Source organism: Chinchilla lanigera, unplaced genomic scaffold, assembly GCF_000276665.1.
Source record: "Chinchilla lanigera isolate Chin_1 unplaced genomic scaffold, ChiLan1.0 scaffold00004, whole genome shotgun sequence".
NCBI lineage: Eukaryota > Metazoa > Chordata > Mammalia > Rodentia > Chinchillidae > Chinchilla > Chinchilla lanigera.
In genome coordinates, this window is record NW_004955405.1 from 10,584,479 (window position 1) to 10,600,951 (window position 16,473).

The following is a 16,473-nucleotide window of genomic DNA, read 5'->3' on the forward strand; positions in this document are numbered from 1 at the left end:
GCGCACCCCCTTCACCTCACATCGGAGAGCTCTGAGGACAACACCAAGAAGCCCTACCACTCGGACATGCGGAAGACTGTCTGGAGCAGTGCTGAGAACTTTCTGCAGTCTAGCCGTTGTGATCTGAGGAAGGTTCCTTAAACCTCTCTGTCCCTCTGTTTCCTCATTTATGCAGTGAGAATGATTATAATATTTATATGGACCGATGAGATGCTTGACCTATAGACAAAAATGTTAGCTAGCCATGGTGGTGATAGTGATACAGTGTAGATTATTCTTTCTGGCCCCCCAGAGGAAAGAGTTCTGTAGGAAGCCTCTTACAGAGCCAGGAAAGCCATCAGGCGTGAGTACCTAGAAGAAAAAGGAGTTTGTATGACTGAATTTACTAATTCTTTTTCTAAGAATGCTTCTTTAAATTTTCTTTTCCAATGTATTGTTAAATTCTAACAGTCTTGATAACAACTGAGAAAGGTCTAGGGAGGATCTCAGATAGGCCTCGTAGAAAACTTAAAGACATTAACTCAATCAAGATTGCCGCCTTGACCCTCTGTGCTAGCTGGAATGATGGGTTAGGCTCCTTAGCCTGCTCCCTAGTGGGTTAGGATCTCTTCTGGGAAAAATATCTCACCACGGTTTGTAGTTCTGCCTTATGCTGGATTCCTCCTTGGTATGCCACCAAGAACAGAATTACAGAAATGCAGAGCTAGAAATTGAGATTTTACAGATTACAAAAACAAAATCCAGAAAAGGGCAGTTAGGTAGACACCTTACAAATCCAGACCGGAGCCCCATCAGATGGTCTTTCTTGCTTCGGAGTCTAACTGCAGCTGAGGAGGAACTCAGAATCCTTAATTTCATGGAAAACTTCAGCTTTACATTACTGTTAGTAGGAGAAGTAAAGCAATACATACACAAGCTAAGTTTTCAGTGATTCAGTTAGTAAAACAATATTAACACTGCGAATATAATAAATATGTACATATGTTTTGTATAGTAGAAATAACAAAGGTTGCTGAAAGTTTAAATTCATTTATATTGTTGATGCATTTTTAAAAGGTTGAACTACTGAAAACAGCTTCATCACTAGGAATAAAAATGTATCTAAAAGTGTTAACTCATTGGACCAACATTTCTGAAACTTCGCCATTACCAGACATAGTTCTTAATGTGAAGCTGCAGAAACAAAAAAAATAACAGTGCTTGTTCTAACTTGGCAGCCGACTGGGGAGGCCGCCATAAAACGCCTGTGTGTGAATGCTCTGTGAGTCTGGCTGTGATACCGTGGGGTTAGGGTTCCTGTGGCGGCATAAGGGAGAGGCATGTGATAATGGAACAGGTAACGCCAGACCTGGCTCTCGAAAGAAGGAAAAAGCAGATAAAAAGCCTGTTCTCCACGGGGATATGAGATGGCGCAGGGCAGATCTGGGAAGTGCTTCTGTTTAGCTGTATCCCAGAATTACATGAGGATGCAGGCCTACAGGGATCATACCAGAAAGAACTATGTACATCATGCTGAAAAGTTCGAATTTTACCAGGAAATAAAAGCAAGGTGTAACAGAATTACACATCTTAATAAAACAATGTGGCTCAAATTACAGTTTAAAACTAGTGTATTGGGATTTTTTTTCCTGCTCCTTGATATCAGACATCCTGATAATGCATGTGAGAGTAGAGCGTGATAATTGCCAGAATGCAGTTTAGTCACAGAGGTAACAGTAATCTAAATTTCCTCGTCTGTAACATGGAGCTCACTAGAAGGCTCTTGCAAGAAGTGCACAAGCTCAGTCACTTCGGCGCGAAAGTGTGTAGCATGTTGTAAACAAAAAATACAAGCTGAGATCATCTTCATCGTAGGAGACTAAATTGGGAGAGAATAGCTGCTAAGGGTTCATTTTAACATCTGGAGTTAGAAGCAGTTTTCCAGCATTGCTGAGTCTACACTGCTTAGAGTAATTGAGTCCCTTTAAGAGAACTACTTTGTCAGCGGCATGGCTAGGAAAAGCCATCCGTTAGCAAAATACATCAATTGTGTATTTGAGAAGAATTTTTTTTTTTTTTTCAGATTCTCTTGTCCAAGCAAACGAAAGAAAAGAAAGTTTAAGTTTCAGTAGTTAAGAGCAATGTCCAGAGAAAAGCCATGTGCCTGATTTGTAAAAAGTAACGGAGGAAAATATCAAGATCCACAGAGAGGAATTAGGGATAAAGTCAACACTTCTTTTGCATCCTTCTGTTGTCTGGAATGCCGCCAAAGAGGGAGAGCGTGTTATGCTTTTCACTTACTGCTAGAGTGTAACTCATTGTTTATAAAATGTCCATATTAGCCTAATGACAAAGTATTTTTATCTTTGGGATTTTTTTTTTCATTGTGCCAAATTAGAAATTTAAAATATAAGTTAGTGATTTCAGTTTGGTTTTACTTAAAAATTAGATTTGCTAAAGTAGGTAACACCATCTCTCTATTAAAAGGGCAGGGGGACTAGGAGCTGAGTCATTGAGGCAAAAAGCAAGATGCTCGTGGGTCTGGATTGCCATACACAGCCCCAGCCAAGCTGTTTCAACCACATTAAGATGGTTTTTTGACAGGTTGCCCCATGAGCATGATGGCTCCTTGGAACTTTTCTCTGTTGCAGAATCGTAATACTGGGTCAGGAGCTGATGAGCAGCCCTGGGCAAACCAGGGTGCATAGTGGTGACACCTTTGGCATATTCATAGCCATCAAGATGGTGCTGTAATTCTAACTAGAGCACTGATTGCCCATTATATCTATACCTTCCCATCAATCCCCACCAGTATTCTGTGATAAAACAGAAGTTTTGAGACTAAAAGGACTATCTTTTAACATTCCGTGGAATAATGTTGACTTTCTGTGTTTTATTTTGGTAGTGTTCCTATATTCCTCCCTGCAAGAGAGAAAATCAGAAGAACTTGGAAAACGTCATGAATTGGCAACAGTACTGGAAAGATGAGATTGGCTCCCAGCCATTTACTTGCTATTTCAATCAGTATCAAAGGTAGGTCGATGTCTATGTGCATGTTAATATTATTTGTATCCTGTGAAATCTCTTGCCCTGGCAATTCCTAGGTTTGTGTTCACTTAGTAAAAAGTACGTCTTGAAGATAGTTTCAACTCTTTCAGTAATGTAGAAAAAGTCCTTCTTGCTCTGTGGGATGGGTAACATATAAAGACTCTGGAGAACAACCAAAGAGAACTTGTGTCATAGAACTTGCTCTCTATGTGTACTAAAAATGGCGGTGCCTTTGTGTGGAGCACTGTGTACTAATAGTATGTGTGTAAGCTAAACAGTGAGCAGATTTGCCAGCAGGTAGGGGTTAAGAGGTGAGATAACTTGCCCAGTGAACACAGCTGCTAAGATTTTCTTTTTTTTTTTTTTTTAAAAGATAAAAGGAGGGAAACATTAACAGACATACAACATTTTACAACATATCACAAGCACAATACAGACAACACAGAGTTACAAACAAAGTGGTAGGGAATTAACAATGGTGGTTGTATTACATATTGATATCTTCAAAGTGGCTTCTCGTGAAAACAGATATAAACATGCAATACTGGTCAACCAAAGACTCATTGACAGTTTCTTTCAGCATAGAAATAGAAGACAGAAGAACAACCATGTTAACTATTCTGTATATACATACATACAAAATTTCTCCTTCTTTCCCTTCTCTTTTCCCACATCCCAGAAGTCCTTTACTCTTCATTGGTTTCCTATCATTTCACAGTGTCTATCATACCTCCGAGTTTAAATTAACTCTTTCAAGTTTTACACTAGTGAAACAATGCGGTGCTTGCACATGTATGTTTGATTTATTTCACTTATGAGTATGGTCTCTAGTTGTGACCATTTAAATATAAAGGCCTCGAGTTTATCTTTCTTTATAGCTGAGTAATATTCCATTATATAAAAGTACCACAATTTTCTTATCCAATTCTCGGTGGATGGACATTTGGGTTGCTTCCACATTTTAGCAATTACAAATTGTGCTGCTATGAACATAGGTGCACATATATCACTGTGATATGATGTTTTTAGATCTTCTGGGAAAATACCCAGCAGGGGGATAGCTGGGTTGAATGGGACCTCTAAACCTAGTTTTCGGAGGAATCTCCAAACTGATTTCCACAGTGGTTTCACCAGTCTGCATTCCCACCAGCAGTGGAGAAGGGTTCCTATTTCTCCACAGCCTCGCCAGCATTTGTTATAGGTTGATTTCTTAATGCTAGCCATTCTTACTGGGGTAAGGTGGAATCTTAGTGTTGTTTTAATTTGCATTTCTCTAATGACTAATGATGTTGAACATTTTCTCACATATTTATTTGCCATTTGTATCTCCTTGTCTGAGAAATGTGTATTCATCTCGGCTGTGCTAAGATTTTCTTAAAAAATGGAATCCAGGGGCTGGGGATTTAGCTCAGCGGCAAAAGCACTTGCCTGGCATGCGCAAGGCCGTGAGTTCGGTTCCCGGTACCGGAGAAATACCAAAAAAACCAAAAAAAAAAAAAAAACCAAAAAAAAAAAAAAAAAAAAAAAATGGAATCCAGTGATCTGATTCCCAAAGCTCGTGTTAACCCCAAATGAGGGGCTGAATGAGCAGTTGAGGTGGAGTAGCAAGTGGGCATTGTTACACAAAACAAGACATTGTGAGTTAGAATGAATAGAACTTAAGGACAATGTAAGATAAGGAAAAGAAGGTGGCATAATTAACTGGCTATGAGAAGAGGATAGTCTAGCTCTGAGTGTGCTGACTTAGAGGACTGATAATAGAGCTGGAGGGGGCCCCCGAAAGAGTTAGAAATACAGACATGGAGCTCAGAAGCAAGAGGTCGGGAGCAGTGTTGCACAGATCAGGGAATCCCTGGCACACAAGCTATGGTTGAAGCAAGGAAAGCAGGTGCACCGGGAGCACACAGAGTGAGCAGAGAAATGCGGACAGAGCTGCCCTGAAGTTGTAGGCAGAAGGAAATGGAACAAGAGCCAGAGTCACATTGCTACAGAATCAAAATGGAAATCACATTGTTACAGTATCAAAATGGAATTCAGGCTTGGGAAGCGGCTACTTCTGGGAGAAAGGTGCTGAGAAGTCACTGTTTTAGGCAATTATCAGGCCATCGTGATCATTAGGAAAACAATTTTCCTATTAGAATGAGTAAAACATGAGGGCATTAGCACTGTGAGACCGTTCGGTCAAGTTTTCTGTGAACCGTGTCAAACTACAAAGCAGAGCGAAGAGGTAGCTCATATAGCATGGGAGAAAATATTTGCACACCCTAGTCTGATAAGGGGTTGAACTCCAAAATATGTAAGGAATTCCTGCAGCTGAATAGTGAAAGAAGCTATCAAGCTGATTAAAAAATAGGTAAAAGACATAGCAGACATTTCTCCAAAATAGATAGAGAAGGGGCTGACAGGTGTGTAAGTCGTTGCTCAGCACCACTAATTGGAGCGATGCTGATGTCTCCTCACACCTGTCAAGGTTCCTGTTCTCACAAAACAAGTGGGGTCCAGTGCACGCTGTGAGAGCTCGGAGCGGTCCATACGGAGAACTGTGGAGTTTCCTTAGAAATATGAGAGATCTACTGCATGATTCAGCAACCCCACCTCTGATGCAGATTTCAAGATTAATACTTGAAATTAGAATCTTGAAGAGACATCATCACTTCTGTGCTCATTTCCATGATTTCACATTTCACAGCCAAGTTATGGAAACAGTCTAAATGTCCATGGATGAATGAATGGATAAAGAAAATATATAGGGGGCTGGGACTATAGCTCAATGGCACAAGTGCCTGCCTCGCAAGCACAAGGGCTTGAGTTCAATTCCCAGTAACCCCCCCAAAAAAGAAAAAAATATATATCGTATGTGTGGGGCATGTTGGTCTGCCCATACTCCCAGATACTCCTGAGGCTGAGGCAGGAGAATTACTTTAGCCCAGGAATTCAAGACCCACCTCGCAAACACAGTGAGACACCATTTCAGATGAAAGAGAAAGAAAGGAGGAGGAGGAGAGGACATGGTATGTACATACAGTGGAATACTATTCAGCCTTTAAAAGAAGGAAATTCTACAATTGTGACATGGATGAACTTTGAAAATACTAGGCTAATTAAAGTGAGTCAGCCATAGCAAGGCAGAGACTCTGATTCCACTTAGTGAAGTGTCTGGAGTAGTCAGGTTCACAGACTGAAAGAGTGGTAAGGCAGTAGTGGCTGGGGTAAAGAGGAAATGGAAATTATGACCAGTAGGCGTGAAGTCCATCAGGTAAGATGAGTGAGTCCTAGACATCTGCCACACAGCATTGCGCCATAGTCAAATAGTATTGTATTGCACGCTGACAATTGATCTCGTGTTAAAGCATTCTTACCACATAAATGAAACTGAGCCCAAATAAATTAAAAGTTTTCATTACTGGAAAAGAAGTTTGGAAGTGGGTAGTTGAGTGGAGAACAGGAATGGATACAGAGAAGTGAACCCGCTATAGGCTAAACTTGCTCAGAAAGAAAGAAAAATTGCGTGTGTATAATAAACAAGATAAAAATGGATTATGACTTGAAGAAAATGAGATAAGATGAAATAAAAAGATCAAGAAGTAGGGAGGTTTCTCCTGCAAGGTGGCAGCACAGTAGCTGGGAAGAGGCCCAGCAGGCAGCACAGCCTGGTACCGAGCCCCTCACTGTGGAATTGGGGCTTCCTGGCGCTTCCGGCCTTGCACCAGGAACTGGCTTCTGCGTGGAAATATGGGTGAGCCTGAGCTTGAAGTTGGAAGCAAACAGGGCATTCTCTCTCCTGCTGCCCTAACCAGCTGGTGATCATCTTAATAAACTTTTTCCTTCCCCCTTTGGTGTCAGGTTTTGTGAAAGCTGCCTCTAATTAGTGCTAGAATCCTGTGTACATTCAGTATGCAATTAAGAAAGGCTATTTCTCCAGGTTAGCGTGGACTATCTAAAAAGAGGTAAACCTGTATTATGTGCTGAAGGGGACATTCTTTTTTTGTATTCTCACCATAGACTTCTGACACCAAATGAGCAGAGTTTCCCACTCCAGCAGTTCTGCAGTGTACTCTGGGCACCAGCTGCTCTCAGTCAGCTTTCAGTTCAGTTCAGTGCAGTTCAGTTCGATTTGATTCAGTGACAGAATCTGACTGCCCAGAGTTAGTATCAGAACCCATAAGGTAAAGGTCTCAGTCCCATAAGACTGTCCCCGATCCAGACACCAACCTTAGGTCCCAAGTTTCCACCTATGCTCTTGGCCATCCTATACTAAGGTTTGAGTTTTCACAGTCCTCCTCCTTGGGTTAGCGATTTGCTAGAGGGGCTCACAGAACTCAAGAAACACTTTACTTACTATGCCAGCTTAATTATAAAAGGTGAAACTCAGGGACAGCCAGGTAGAAGACACACACTGGGTGAGACATCCCCTCTACTGCACCCTCCTCCCAGCACCTTGATGTATTCACCAGTACCCAGAAGCTCTGTGAACCCTGTTGCCTAGGGTTTTATGGAGGTTCCACGACATAGGTGTGATTGAGTAAATTGTGGGATATATTTTATATCAATTTTAGTACAGTAAATTTAAGCCTTTCATAGTTTCATCAGAAAGAATACACTTTCATTATCTATCATTTCACTGCCCCACTCCTAAACTACAGGGGTGTAGGTAGGAGTATGGGGAGTCTGTCACAGCCCGGGAGTGTTTGAGACAGGATTTTTAAGTGACTGTGGAGAAGCAGGAGTTTCAAGTTTGGCTCCTTGATCGCGACATATGTGAGAGGAAACAAGAGTGCTGTGAGAAGGTGTGACAACGGCAGCTCCCTGGTGCCGTCGACTGTGTTACACTTTTTACTCCTGCTAAATATGAAATTGAAAGAGACTGTCTCGACTTCCAGATGCTCCTGGTAAGATGAACTTTATATTTAAGGTAACCTTTAGCTTTCACGCAAATGCAGGAAATCATGGAGAATAGTTCCCAAAAAGTTCCCATTTTCAAGAAAAGGACGTTACTTTTAAAATTGAAGATGAAGATTATTGGAATCTTAGTTTTTCACCATTTAAACCTTACTGAGGTAAACCATGTGCAGGAGCAGAACCCACGGTAGCCATGCCTGGCACTGGGCCGGTCCCTGAGTGGTCATCTGCGGCAGCTTCATGCCACGGGCTGCGTCTGTTCACTGAGGATTGTCTTCATTACTTTTCGGTTCTTTGCCTCCTTAGCCTTGAGCCTCACAGTCTCCTTCCATGTGTAGATTCCTTTTTTATACTTATGTATGCAAATGAAGTCCCCTATGCGCTTTTGTCTCCCCACGGCCTTTCGCTGGCTTATCCCTTCTCGGCAAAACCCACTTTCTGACCCCTTAACAAGCATGGCTTGCCGTCTGCATTCCATTTCCCAAAACCTTCTCTGTACAGATAGTATCTTTCACATACTTCTCTTTTACCTGTACCTTAACTAGCTGTCCCTTAAAGAGAGGAAATTTTTGCTGGACAACAGTTATTTGTTCCTTATTGGATCTAAGAAAGAGAAATGCTCAGGCTTATTTTTGAAGTTTTCCTTTTATGGACAGCATGTGCTTTTCTCTACAAGTTTGCTTTTTAATGCTTTGTTTTATAAATCTGACTGGACAAAGTTCACAGAGCTCACAACGCAGGCTTACACACACATACACATGCCCGCTCATCAAATGAACAAATCTGGTCACCATCCGTGTGGTCTCTTGAATTCATCCCTGCTCCGCTGCCATAGTTCAGGCTTTTAGATTGTTGCAGTGACCCTGTGGTCTTAGACTTGGTTTTTCTCTTGCCGATCATCCACAATACATGAGGTTTTGTCTCACCTATTTAAACCTCTATTTGATTTTTTTTCATCATCCTTGATTAATTTTTTTGCCTTCTTATTGTCCATAAGATAAAAAGTCAAGCTCTTCCAACTCAGTCTTCAACTTTTGCCATTGAGTTATATGCCAGTCACGGGCAAACAAAAACAAAACAGTAGGAGAAAGAAATGAACAAACAAAACAGCAGACATGGTCCCTGCCATCCTGGAGCACTTATTCTGGAGTGATATTGGTAGTATAATCACAAAGTACAGTGATGCTATGAAGGAAGACCTGAGGGCACAGCTCTATAATGTGGTGGGGAAATTCAGAGACCTAACTTGTTCAAGAGTTAGCTAAGATATAAAGTGAGAGGAAGCGTATCTCAGAATAAAGCATCTCGGTGTACAAAGTTCGGAGGCAGGAAAGTTTTTGGTGAATTTTAGGACCCAAAAAGCCACCATGGCAGGAGCTGGGAGTGAAAGAGAGTATGGGGTTGATACTGGAGAGAGAAGTAAGCAGGGTTTCCATTTCTCTTTAATATAGCCAATGATGGTGGCCAATGATGGCGGCCAATGATGGCGGCCAATGATGGCGGCCAATGATGGCGGCCAATGATGGTGGCCAATGATGGTGGCCAATGATGGTGGCCAATGATGGTAGCCAACGAGCAGCCAGTGATGGTAGAGTATGGTAGCAATGTTTAATTTTTTTGCTGCCTGCTCTGACCACCTCCAGTTACTGTGTTTCCCATGCACCTTGATGCTTTTGCTCTTGTCTGTCTTCCCTGCACTGGGGACACCTTCACCTTTAGAAGTCAGCCTAGCACTGTGGTACTGACGTGGACACTAGAACCAGCCAACCTATCTGTTCCTCAGTTCTCTTTGCAGAAGGGAACATGAAAAGGTTATTGTGAAGATATCAGTGAGATGGCTTGTACCTAACCCACAGTGACTCCTATAAAAGTGTTGGCTAGTGTTGTTTTTATTACTACTATTAAAATTCACCTCGAATATTTTTTCGTATTCTCTCACTTTTGCAGGTATACTTAATTACTTGTGTATGCCCACATTACCATGGTTGCTTTTTATCACACTGCTACAGAGTTAGTTGAGTATATACTTTTCTCCTCGTACAGATTGTGAACTGCTTAAGAGCAGCAGTCATGTGACATCAGGCATCTTACATTTCTCTTCTATCTCTCCCTAATTAGACAACTTGGGTGAATCACTCAACTTCTCTATTTTGATTACCTCACCTATAAAATGAGGCTAACATTGACTATCTTAAGGGTTTTTTGTATTGTTTTTGTTTTATTAAGTATTGCACATGCAGAATAGTGGGTACTTAGTAAATGTATGTATTTTTCTTCCCTTATAAATTTCTAATAACTAGGAAACAGGTAATCAGTGAATAGCCTGGTTATTGTTTGATTGAAGGCTTAGTATTGAATAAGTAATTAGAATTGTGTTCATGAATAAAGCAATAGAACACCCAAGAAACTAAAAAGATATGCTTTAATTAAAAAAATATATGGTACATATGATACTGGATGGATAGATCTCAATTTTTAAATTCATTCAAACTATGTCTGTCCTGTGTATATATTTCTAAATCGAGTTTACCCTTAGCATACATTTTAAAAACAAACTTACTGTAGTGTTTTAAAGAAACATGAACATAATGACCTGAGCTCAAGTTGAATACAATTTTCTTTTAACACAGTATGAAAGCCATTAAAATAGAAAATTAAAAGCAATCAATTAGAAAAGGATTGCTTGCTTGCTTAGGGTTTATTATATATAAAATTTGATAGACTGATAGATTACATGAGCTCTAAGATTCCTTTACCTCAAATTCTACGGTTTTTTTGATCTCTCATTCTGAAGGCTTGTACAATTACAATTTAAGATACTAGATAAAATCCTAATGGTGCAAGAGAGTGCAAGTTAGTAAAGAAATAAATGGTTAATAGTCTGGAGCCATTTAATAGAGGAGCAGACAGTCCTCCTACCTCAACAGTAATTGAGTTTCATAAGGATGACAATGAGTCATCAAAAAAGGTTAAATTTGGTTCCGTATACTCTCCTTAAAAGGCAAGGAAATGTGTATTGCATTTTTAGAAGTATTTTTTTTTTACCAATAATATTTTAAATTTTTTTTAGTTTGTATTGAATTTAAAAAGTGAAACTTTAATTATTTTGAAAATTCTTGTTTCTACTTTCTGTGAAACAAGCATTATCACTTGAGAAGGTTCAAAGACCTTCTTGCCACAAAATAGACTATTAATTTTCTTTCATAGTGTTACTCTCTTCTGTTTCCTAGAATTCATCCATAAAAATTCATCCATTGCTTCAGTTATTTTACTGTCTTTTATTAAGCGAGCATTTATTACCCACGTGCATATACAGGCCTCAGTGGCCAGTGATAATAATAAGACTGCCTGTTCCCTCAGGGAGTTCACTCCCTAGAACAGAAGACAAGCATGTAAGTAATTGGAACACAGGTAGAAGTACCTCCATGTTAGATATAGGTATTTGAATCTGCTTGGGTGGAGATAGGGTATGGAAACAGGAAAACCTTCACAGAAGAAATTTTTGAGTTGAACTTTAAAGAATGAGTAGGAACCTTCTAGATAATGCTAAAAAAAGAAATTTCAGGGGAAAAAATAAAAAAAAGAATTTCAGGAACAATAGTAGCATCTCTGAGCATTAAGATTAAAAATATCTCAGGCAGCTGGCCTGCCTATCTCTGGATTACTTCATATGTGAGATGACAATTACATGCTTACAAGTACATGCACGTGAATATATCTTTTTTTTTTTTTTATGTGAATATATCTTAACCACTATAGTAAATGATTGGTGAATTGTAGTTTATTTTGTTTGCATTTTTATTAATCACTGTCCTATCACTGAAACAAAATACCCAATACCCACAACTTAAAGGAGGATGTGTTTGTTTATTTATTTATTTATTTATTTATTGGTTTTTTTTTTTTTCCCCTGGTACCGGGAATCAAACTCACGACCTCTCGTTTGCCAGGCAGGCGCTGTGCCACTGAGCTAAATCCCCAGCCCCTAGGAAGTGTTTATTTTGACTCACAGTTTTTTAAAAATTTCCGTCCATGTTGGCTGGCTCCAAGGCAGAAAGAGCATGGTGGAAGGGCCTGGGCACTGACAGCTGCTCGTCCCATGCCAGTCAGAAGCGAAGAGAGAAAAGAGGAGCCAGGGCCAAGCACACCCCTTTCCAGCTCATGCCCCCAGTGACCCACCCCACCCAGGCCCCACCTCCTAACAGCAGGTCAGCTATCGCACCCCATGATCCAGTCACCTTCCACACACATGAGAGTTTGGGGGGACATTTTCGATCTAAGGCACAACAGCATTCTAGGAACAGATTAGCTGTAAAAACAGACGAAGCTCTAAAAGCACATTTAAGCATTTATATGTTGAATGTAATCGTACCCTTGGCTTCTAAGGTATTTTTTGTTTTTCTTTATAGGACAAACTACTGAAGAAAAAAACTTCACCTTTACTTGTAGACTTCTTAGGGTACAAATCTTAGTAAATAATGTACATCTGAAGATAAGACCTGAATTTTGAATAAATTGCTTAGGGAAATTTTGTTGACCTTTTTTTTTTGCTTGTTTGTGTTTTTGGGTTTTTTTTGGTACTGGGGATCAAACTGAAGACCTTGCACTTGGCAGGCAGACGCTTATGCCGCTGAGCTATATTCCTGGCCTTTGTTGACCTTTTAATGAATTACTAAATAAGATACTTTATATTTGGTAAAAACTTACTTAATTTTGTTTTCTATTTACTCTGAAAAACATTTGTCATTGCAGAAGAGACTGGCTCCACAGTTATCTTTAAAAGGAACATACTGACTCTTTCTTTAGACATGGAGTTCAGTGACATATCCTCAGTCTTGAAAAACAAAACAGTAAATCTGGAATCTTCCCCAGATTCAGCCTTTTCCATGTACATTTGTGTCTGGTTCCATATTAAGAGAGGTTACGTCAGAATGACAGGCTCTGTATGGCCTCCAAATCTATACTTTTAAAAACAGTGTTGCTGTGGCTTCTCCAGCACACTCTGCAATATCCACGGAATTCCTTCCAGCACTCTTTTTCAGGCTGACATCAAAACACTGCACGTTACTTAAAATGTGAATCTGAGGGGCTGATTTCTGATGGTTAATCAAAGTGGTTTTATGCTTGGAAATTCATCTTCTAGCAGCTTTTATGGTCATAGCAATACAGTTAAGAATTTGATGTTATCAGATCACTTTTCATTTAAGAGACTTTACACAGCCTTCAAACAAATCCCTGAGGGAATTTGGGAGGAAAAATACAAGCACTGTAGGACAAGTAGGTCACAGAGTGCAGCACCGTCGGATGGGGGAATGCAGGCCAGGGCTGCGCGTCAGGAGACTTCCGTTCTATGCATAGCTCGCTTCATGACTCATTGAATGACCTTGGGCTACTTACTGAAGAGCTCTGGCCTCAGTTTCATCTTAGGTAAAATGGGGCCAGAAGGAGCCTGTGACACATGGGGTGTGTGTTGTGGGGTTCACAGATTGGCAGATTTTCAAACCTGGAGACCTTTTCCAGTCATTTGTTCCAACCCTAAGTGAGTCCCTACCACATCATTTTTGGAAAAGTGTTTCTCACACTGCCTGAATAACTGCTGACAGTGGACATCACTTCTTGAAGAAGCCCATCCTACTCTCAGACGTTTTTGGTTGTCAAGAAATTCATCTTGGGAAATACCTTACAACAGGCACAAACCACAGTGGCAGAAAGTAGGATAGAAGTCATCAGGGACTCGGGCAGAGGTAAGCGGGGAATCCGCTCGGTGGTAGCAGAGTTTCTGTGTGATGTGAAGAAAGAGGTTTGGAGATAGTGTTGACAGTCGCACAACATTGTGAGTCTAATGAATGCCTCTGAACTGTACGTTTAAACTGGCAAGCTTTATGATATCTTCTTTAATCATAATTTTTAAAAAGCGTGGTCACTGCCGTAGTCTCAGTATGCAGGCAGACTGCATTGTCTGAGTTTGACAGCGGAGACAGCAAAGGCTTTAAGCTCATGGATGAGGGAGGAGCAGGACAAGGGTCCGAGCCCTGTTCCCGGACCTTCAGACCATGAGGAGTCCATCACTGCTGTGGAAGCCGAGGCCTTCGATTGCTTGTGTTGTTCTTAGAGTGTGCTGAGCTGGCCTGTGCGGAGGAAGGCGGGACATTTCTACTACCACTGCACTCTGGAAACAAAAACTGAGTCACTGAGGCCTGATGCGGCACTGGCTTTTTTGGCAGCTGTAACCCACTGTTAATTCATGCAGAGCTGATCATTAATTAAACTTCCTACCCCCACATCTGTTTTACAAATGCTGCTGTTAAAACACATTCCTCCCATTTCGAAACTGCTCCAAGGTTTGCATTCTGGACTTATATGCAAGACTTTTAATTTATCCCATATAAATACATATTGTTGCTTTTTTAAAGAGAGAAAACCAATCCAAATGATACAGAATTTGAAAACAAGATGATAGGAAATTAACAATGGTTATTATATCGCATATTGTTATCTTCAAAGTAGTTGTTCAGATTACAAGATATAGGCATGCACAATTGATCAAACAGTATAAGCACTAGCTTTTGATCGACTGTCCTACTCTGTTATGTTTACTCTGATACCCATCATATTGGTTGTTTCTTCTGTCCTAAGACTACCGTAATAGTCAAAATGGCTTTAATTCCCTTATCCAAGTTATCCATAAAGATGCTAAAAAAGCCTGGGACACAGAGACCTATTTCCTTCTTCCTGTCCAATATAGCTATCATCTATATATTGTGTTTCCTCTGTGCCAGGAACTATTTAAGTGCTTTATACATATTAACTCACCAAATCTGCATAACAGTCCTGAGGCATTATTAAGTATAATCCTCCCTTTAGATATGGGGGAACTGAAGAGAGGTTAAGGAGTATGCCTGAATCACATAGTTGGCAGGAGACAGAGTCCAGACTCAAGCCTCTTTTCTTAGCTGGCACATAATAATTATATAGAGTGATTCAATACATGAATAAAATGTTTAATGATCAAATCATGGTAATTTGTATTTTTTACCTTATATATTTATCCTCTATCTGTCTAAACTATGAATTAAAGACAAATTCTTCCAGTTCTTCATAAAATATATACATAGTAGCCTGTTGTGAATTATAATGACCCTACTGTGCTATAGAACACAATTTACTCTTCTCTGTTTTGAAGCCTATTTTCCACCCTTCCTCCCTACTCTGCACTTTCCCAACCTCTACAATTCACCATTCTGCTGTCTCCTCTGAGATGAACTTCCAGAGTGCATTTTTTTTTGTTTTGTCTTTTTAAGATAGGGTCTCACTATGCATTTCAGTCTGGCCTTGAGCTCACTTTGCAGCCCAGGCTGGCCTTGCACTCGCAAGATCCTCCTGCCTCAGCCTCCCAAGTGCTGGGATTATAGGTGTGTGCCACCACGCCAGGCCAGAGTTCATTTCCTTAACCCCTCTGCTGCAGAGCTGCTACCATCAGCCAGGATTCCAGTCTGAATTGGAATAGGGTAACATAAGAAGCTCTATTAAATCTAATCAATGAAACTGCTACTTTGTCCATGTTGAAGTGCATCCTTGGCGGCAAAGTAGTATGGTGTTCTGGGCCAAAGCTGGTGCCTTTGATGTGCATGTCTCCTACCAACACACTGTCTATTTATTCCCCAAACTCCACACTCCTGTTCTCTCACATCTGCTCGCAAGATGCTTCCTTTTTATTTTAGCAGGCAAATCCCAGTGCTCTTGTTCCTCCTTACCTCCGCACTGTGTTTGAATGTCCATTGAATTTTGAAATGCATTTCAACCGTAAGCAACCAGCAGACCTTCACACAACATCTAGAGCATGCGGCAGCATTATGCTGGGGGCGCAGAAGGAGAGAGTAGAGAAGAGAGTGTCCGTGAGTAAGGAGAGGGAGCCCACGGGGTCAGCCCTCGTGCCTGCTGTGTCCTAGGTGTTCTGCAAATGTTGAATGGCAGAATGAAGAGAACAGAGCACCAAGAACGTCCTTTAAAATGCCACATACACTTCTGAAAACTGTTTCTGTGCTTTAGATTGAGAGAACTAGTTTCAGCCATGATGGATGTTACTCAGTGAAATCGCACATCCCCAGCCATTACCACGGCTAACTGTGCCATGGGAGCACCTTGAAAGCTTCGGGAGGCTTATAGCAAGGAGGTTATGCCCTGTGTTTGTCCGTCTTGGATCATGGACGTATACCTTTATCCCATGTCATGGTCACTGCATGATCCTGGATGGAGTAGCCTCTGTCTGCGATATTAATGCTACACTCATGGGAAAAGAAAAGAAAGCAATAATTTCCCTAGAAATACTCTTACCTATAATTTTTAGTAATTTTTCAAGCTTTGCACATCAGTCCACCAATCCTGGTTACTTCCACCCATTTTCTTGAATGTTAGGATCTTTTTAATTACTCTAGCTTTATAATTCTATTATTCAACTGTAAGCCACCACTTTGTTATGCATATTTCTTTATAGTACTTTTTTTCTTCAAACATTCACCAGCAAGGAAAAGAGCCTCAAAATTAATT

General features: G+C 40.6%; 1 protein-coding gene across 1 annotated transcript in view; it reads left to right on the plus strand.

Moving 5' to 3' along the window:
- The window catches only part of Kcnmb4 (potassium channel subfamily M regulatory beta subunit 4), a gene marked incomplete at its 5' end in the record, with an annotated part of 56,671 nt that overhangs the window by 25,405 nt on the left and 14,793 nt on the right, over positions 1 to 16,473 (plus strand). The window contains 1 exon segment of the mRNA XM_005374310.2: positions 2,885 to 3,012. Coding sequence (XP_005374367.1) covers positions 2,885 to 3,012 — 128 coding nt within the window.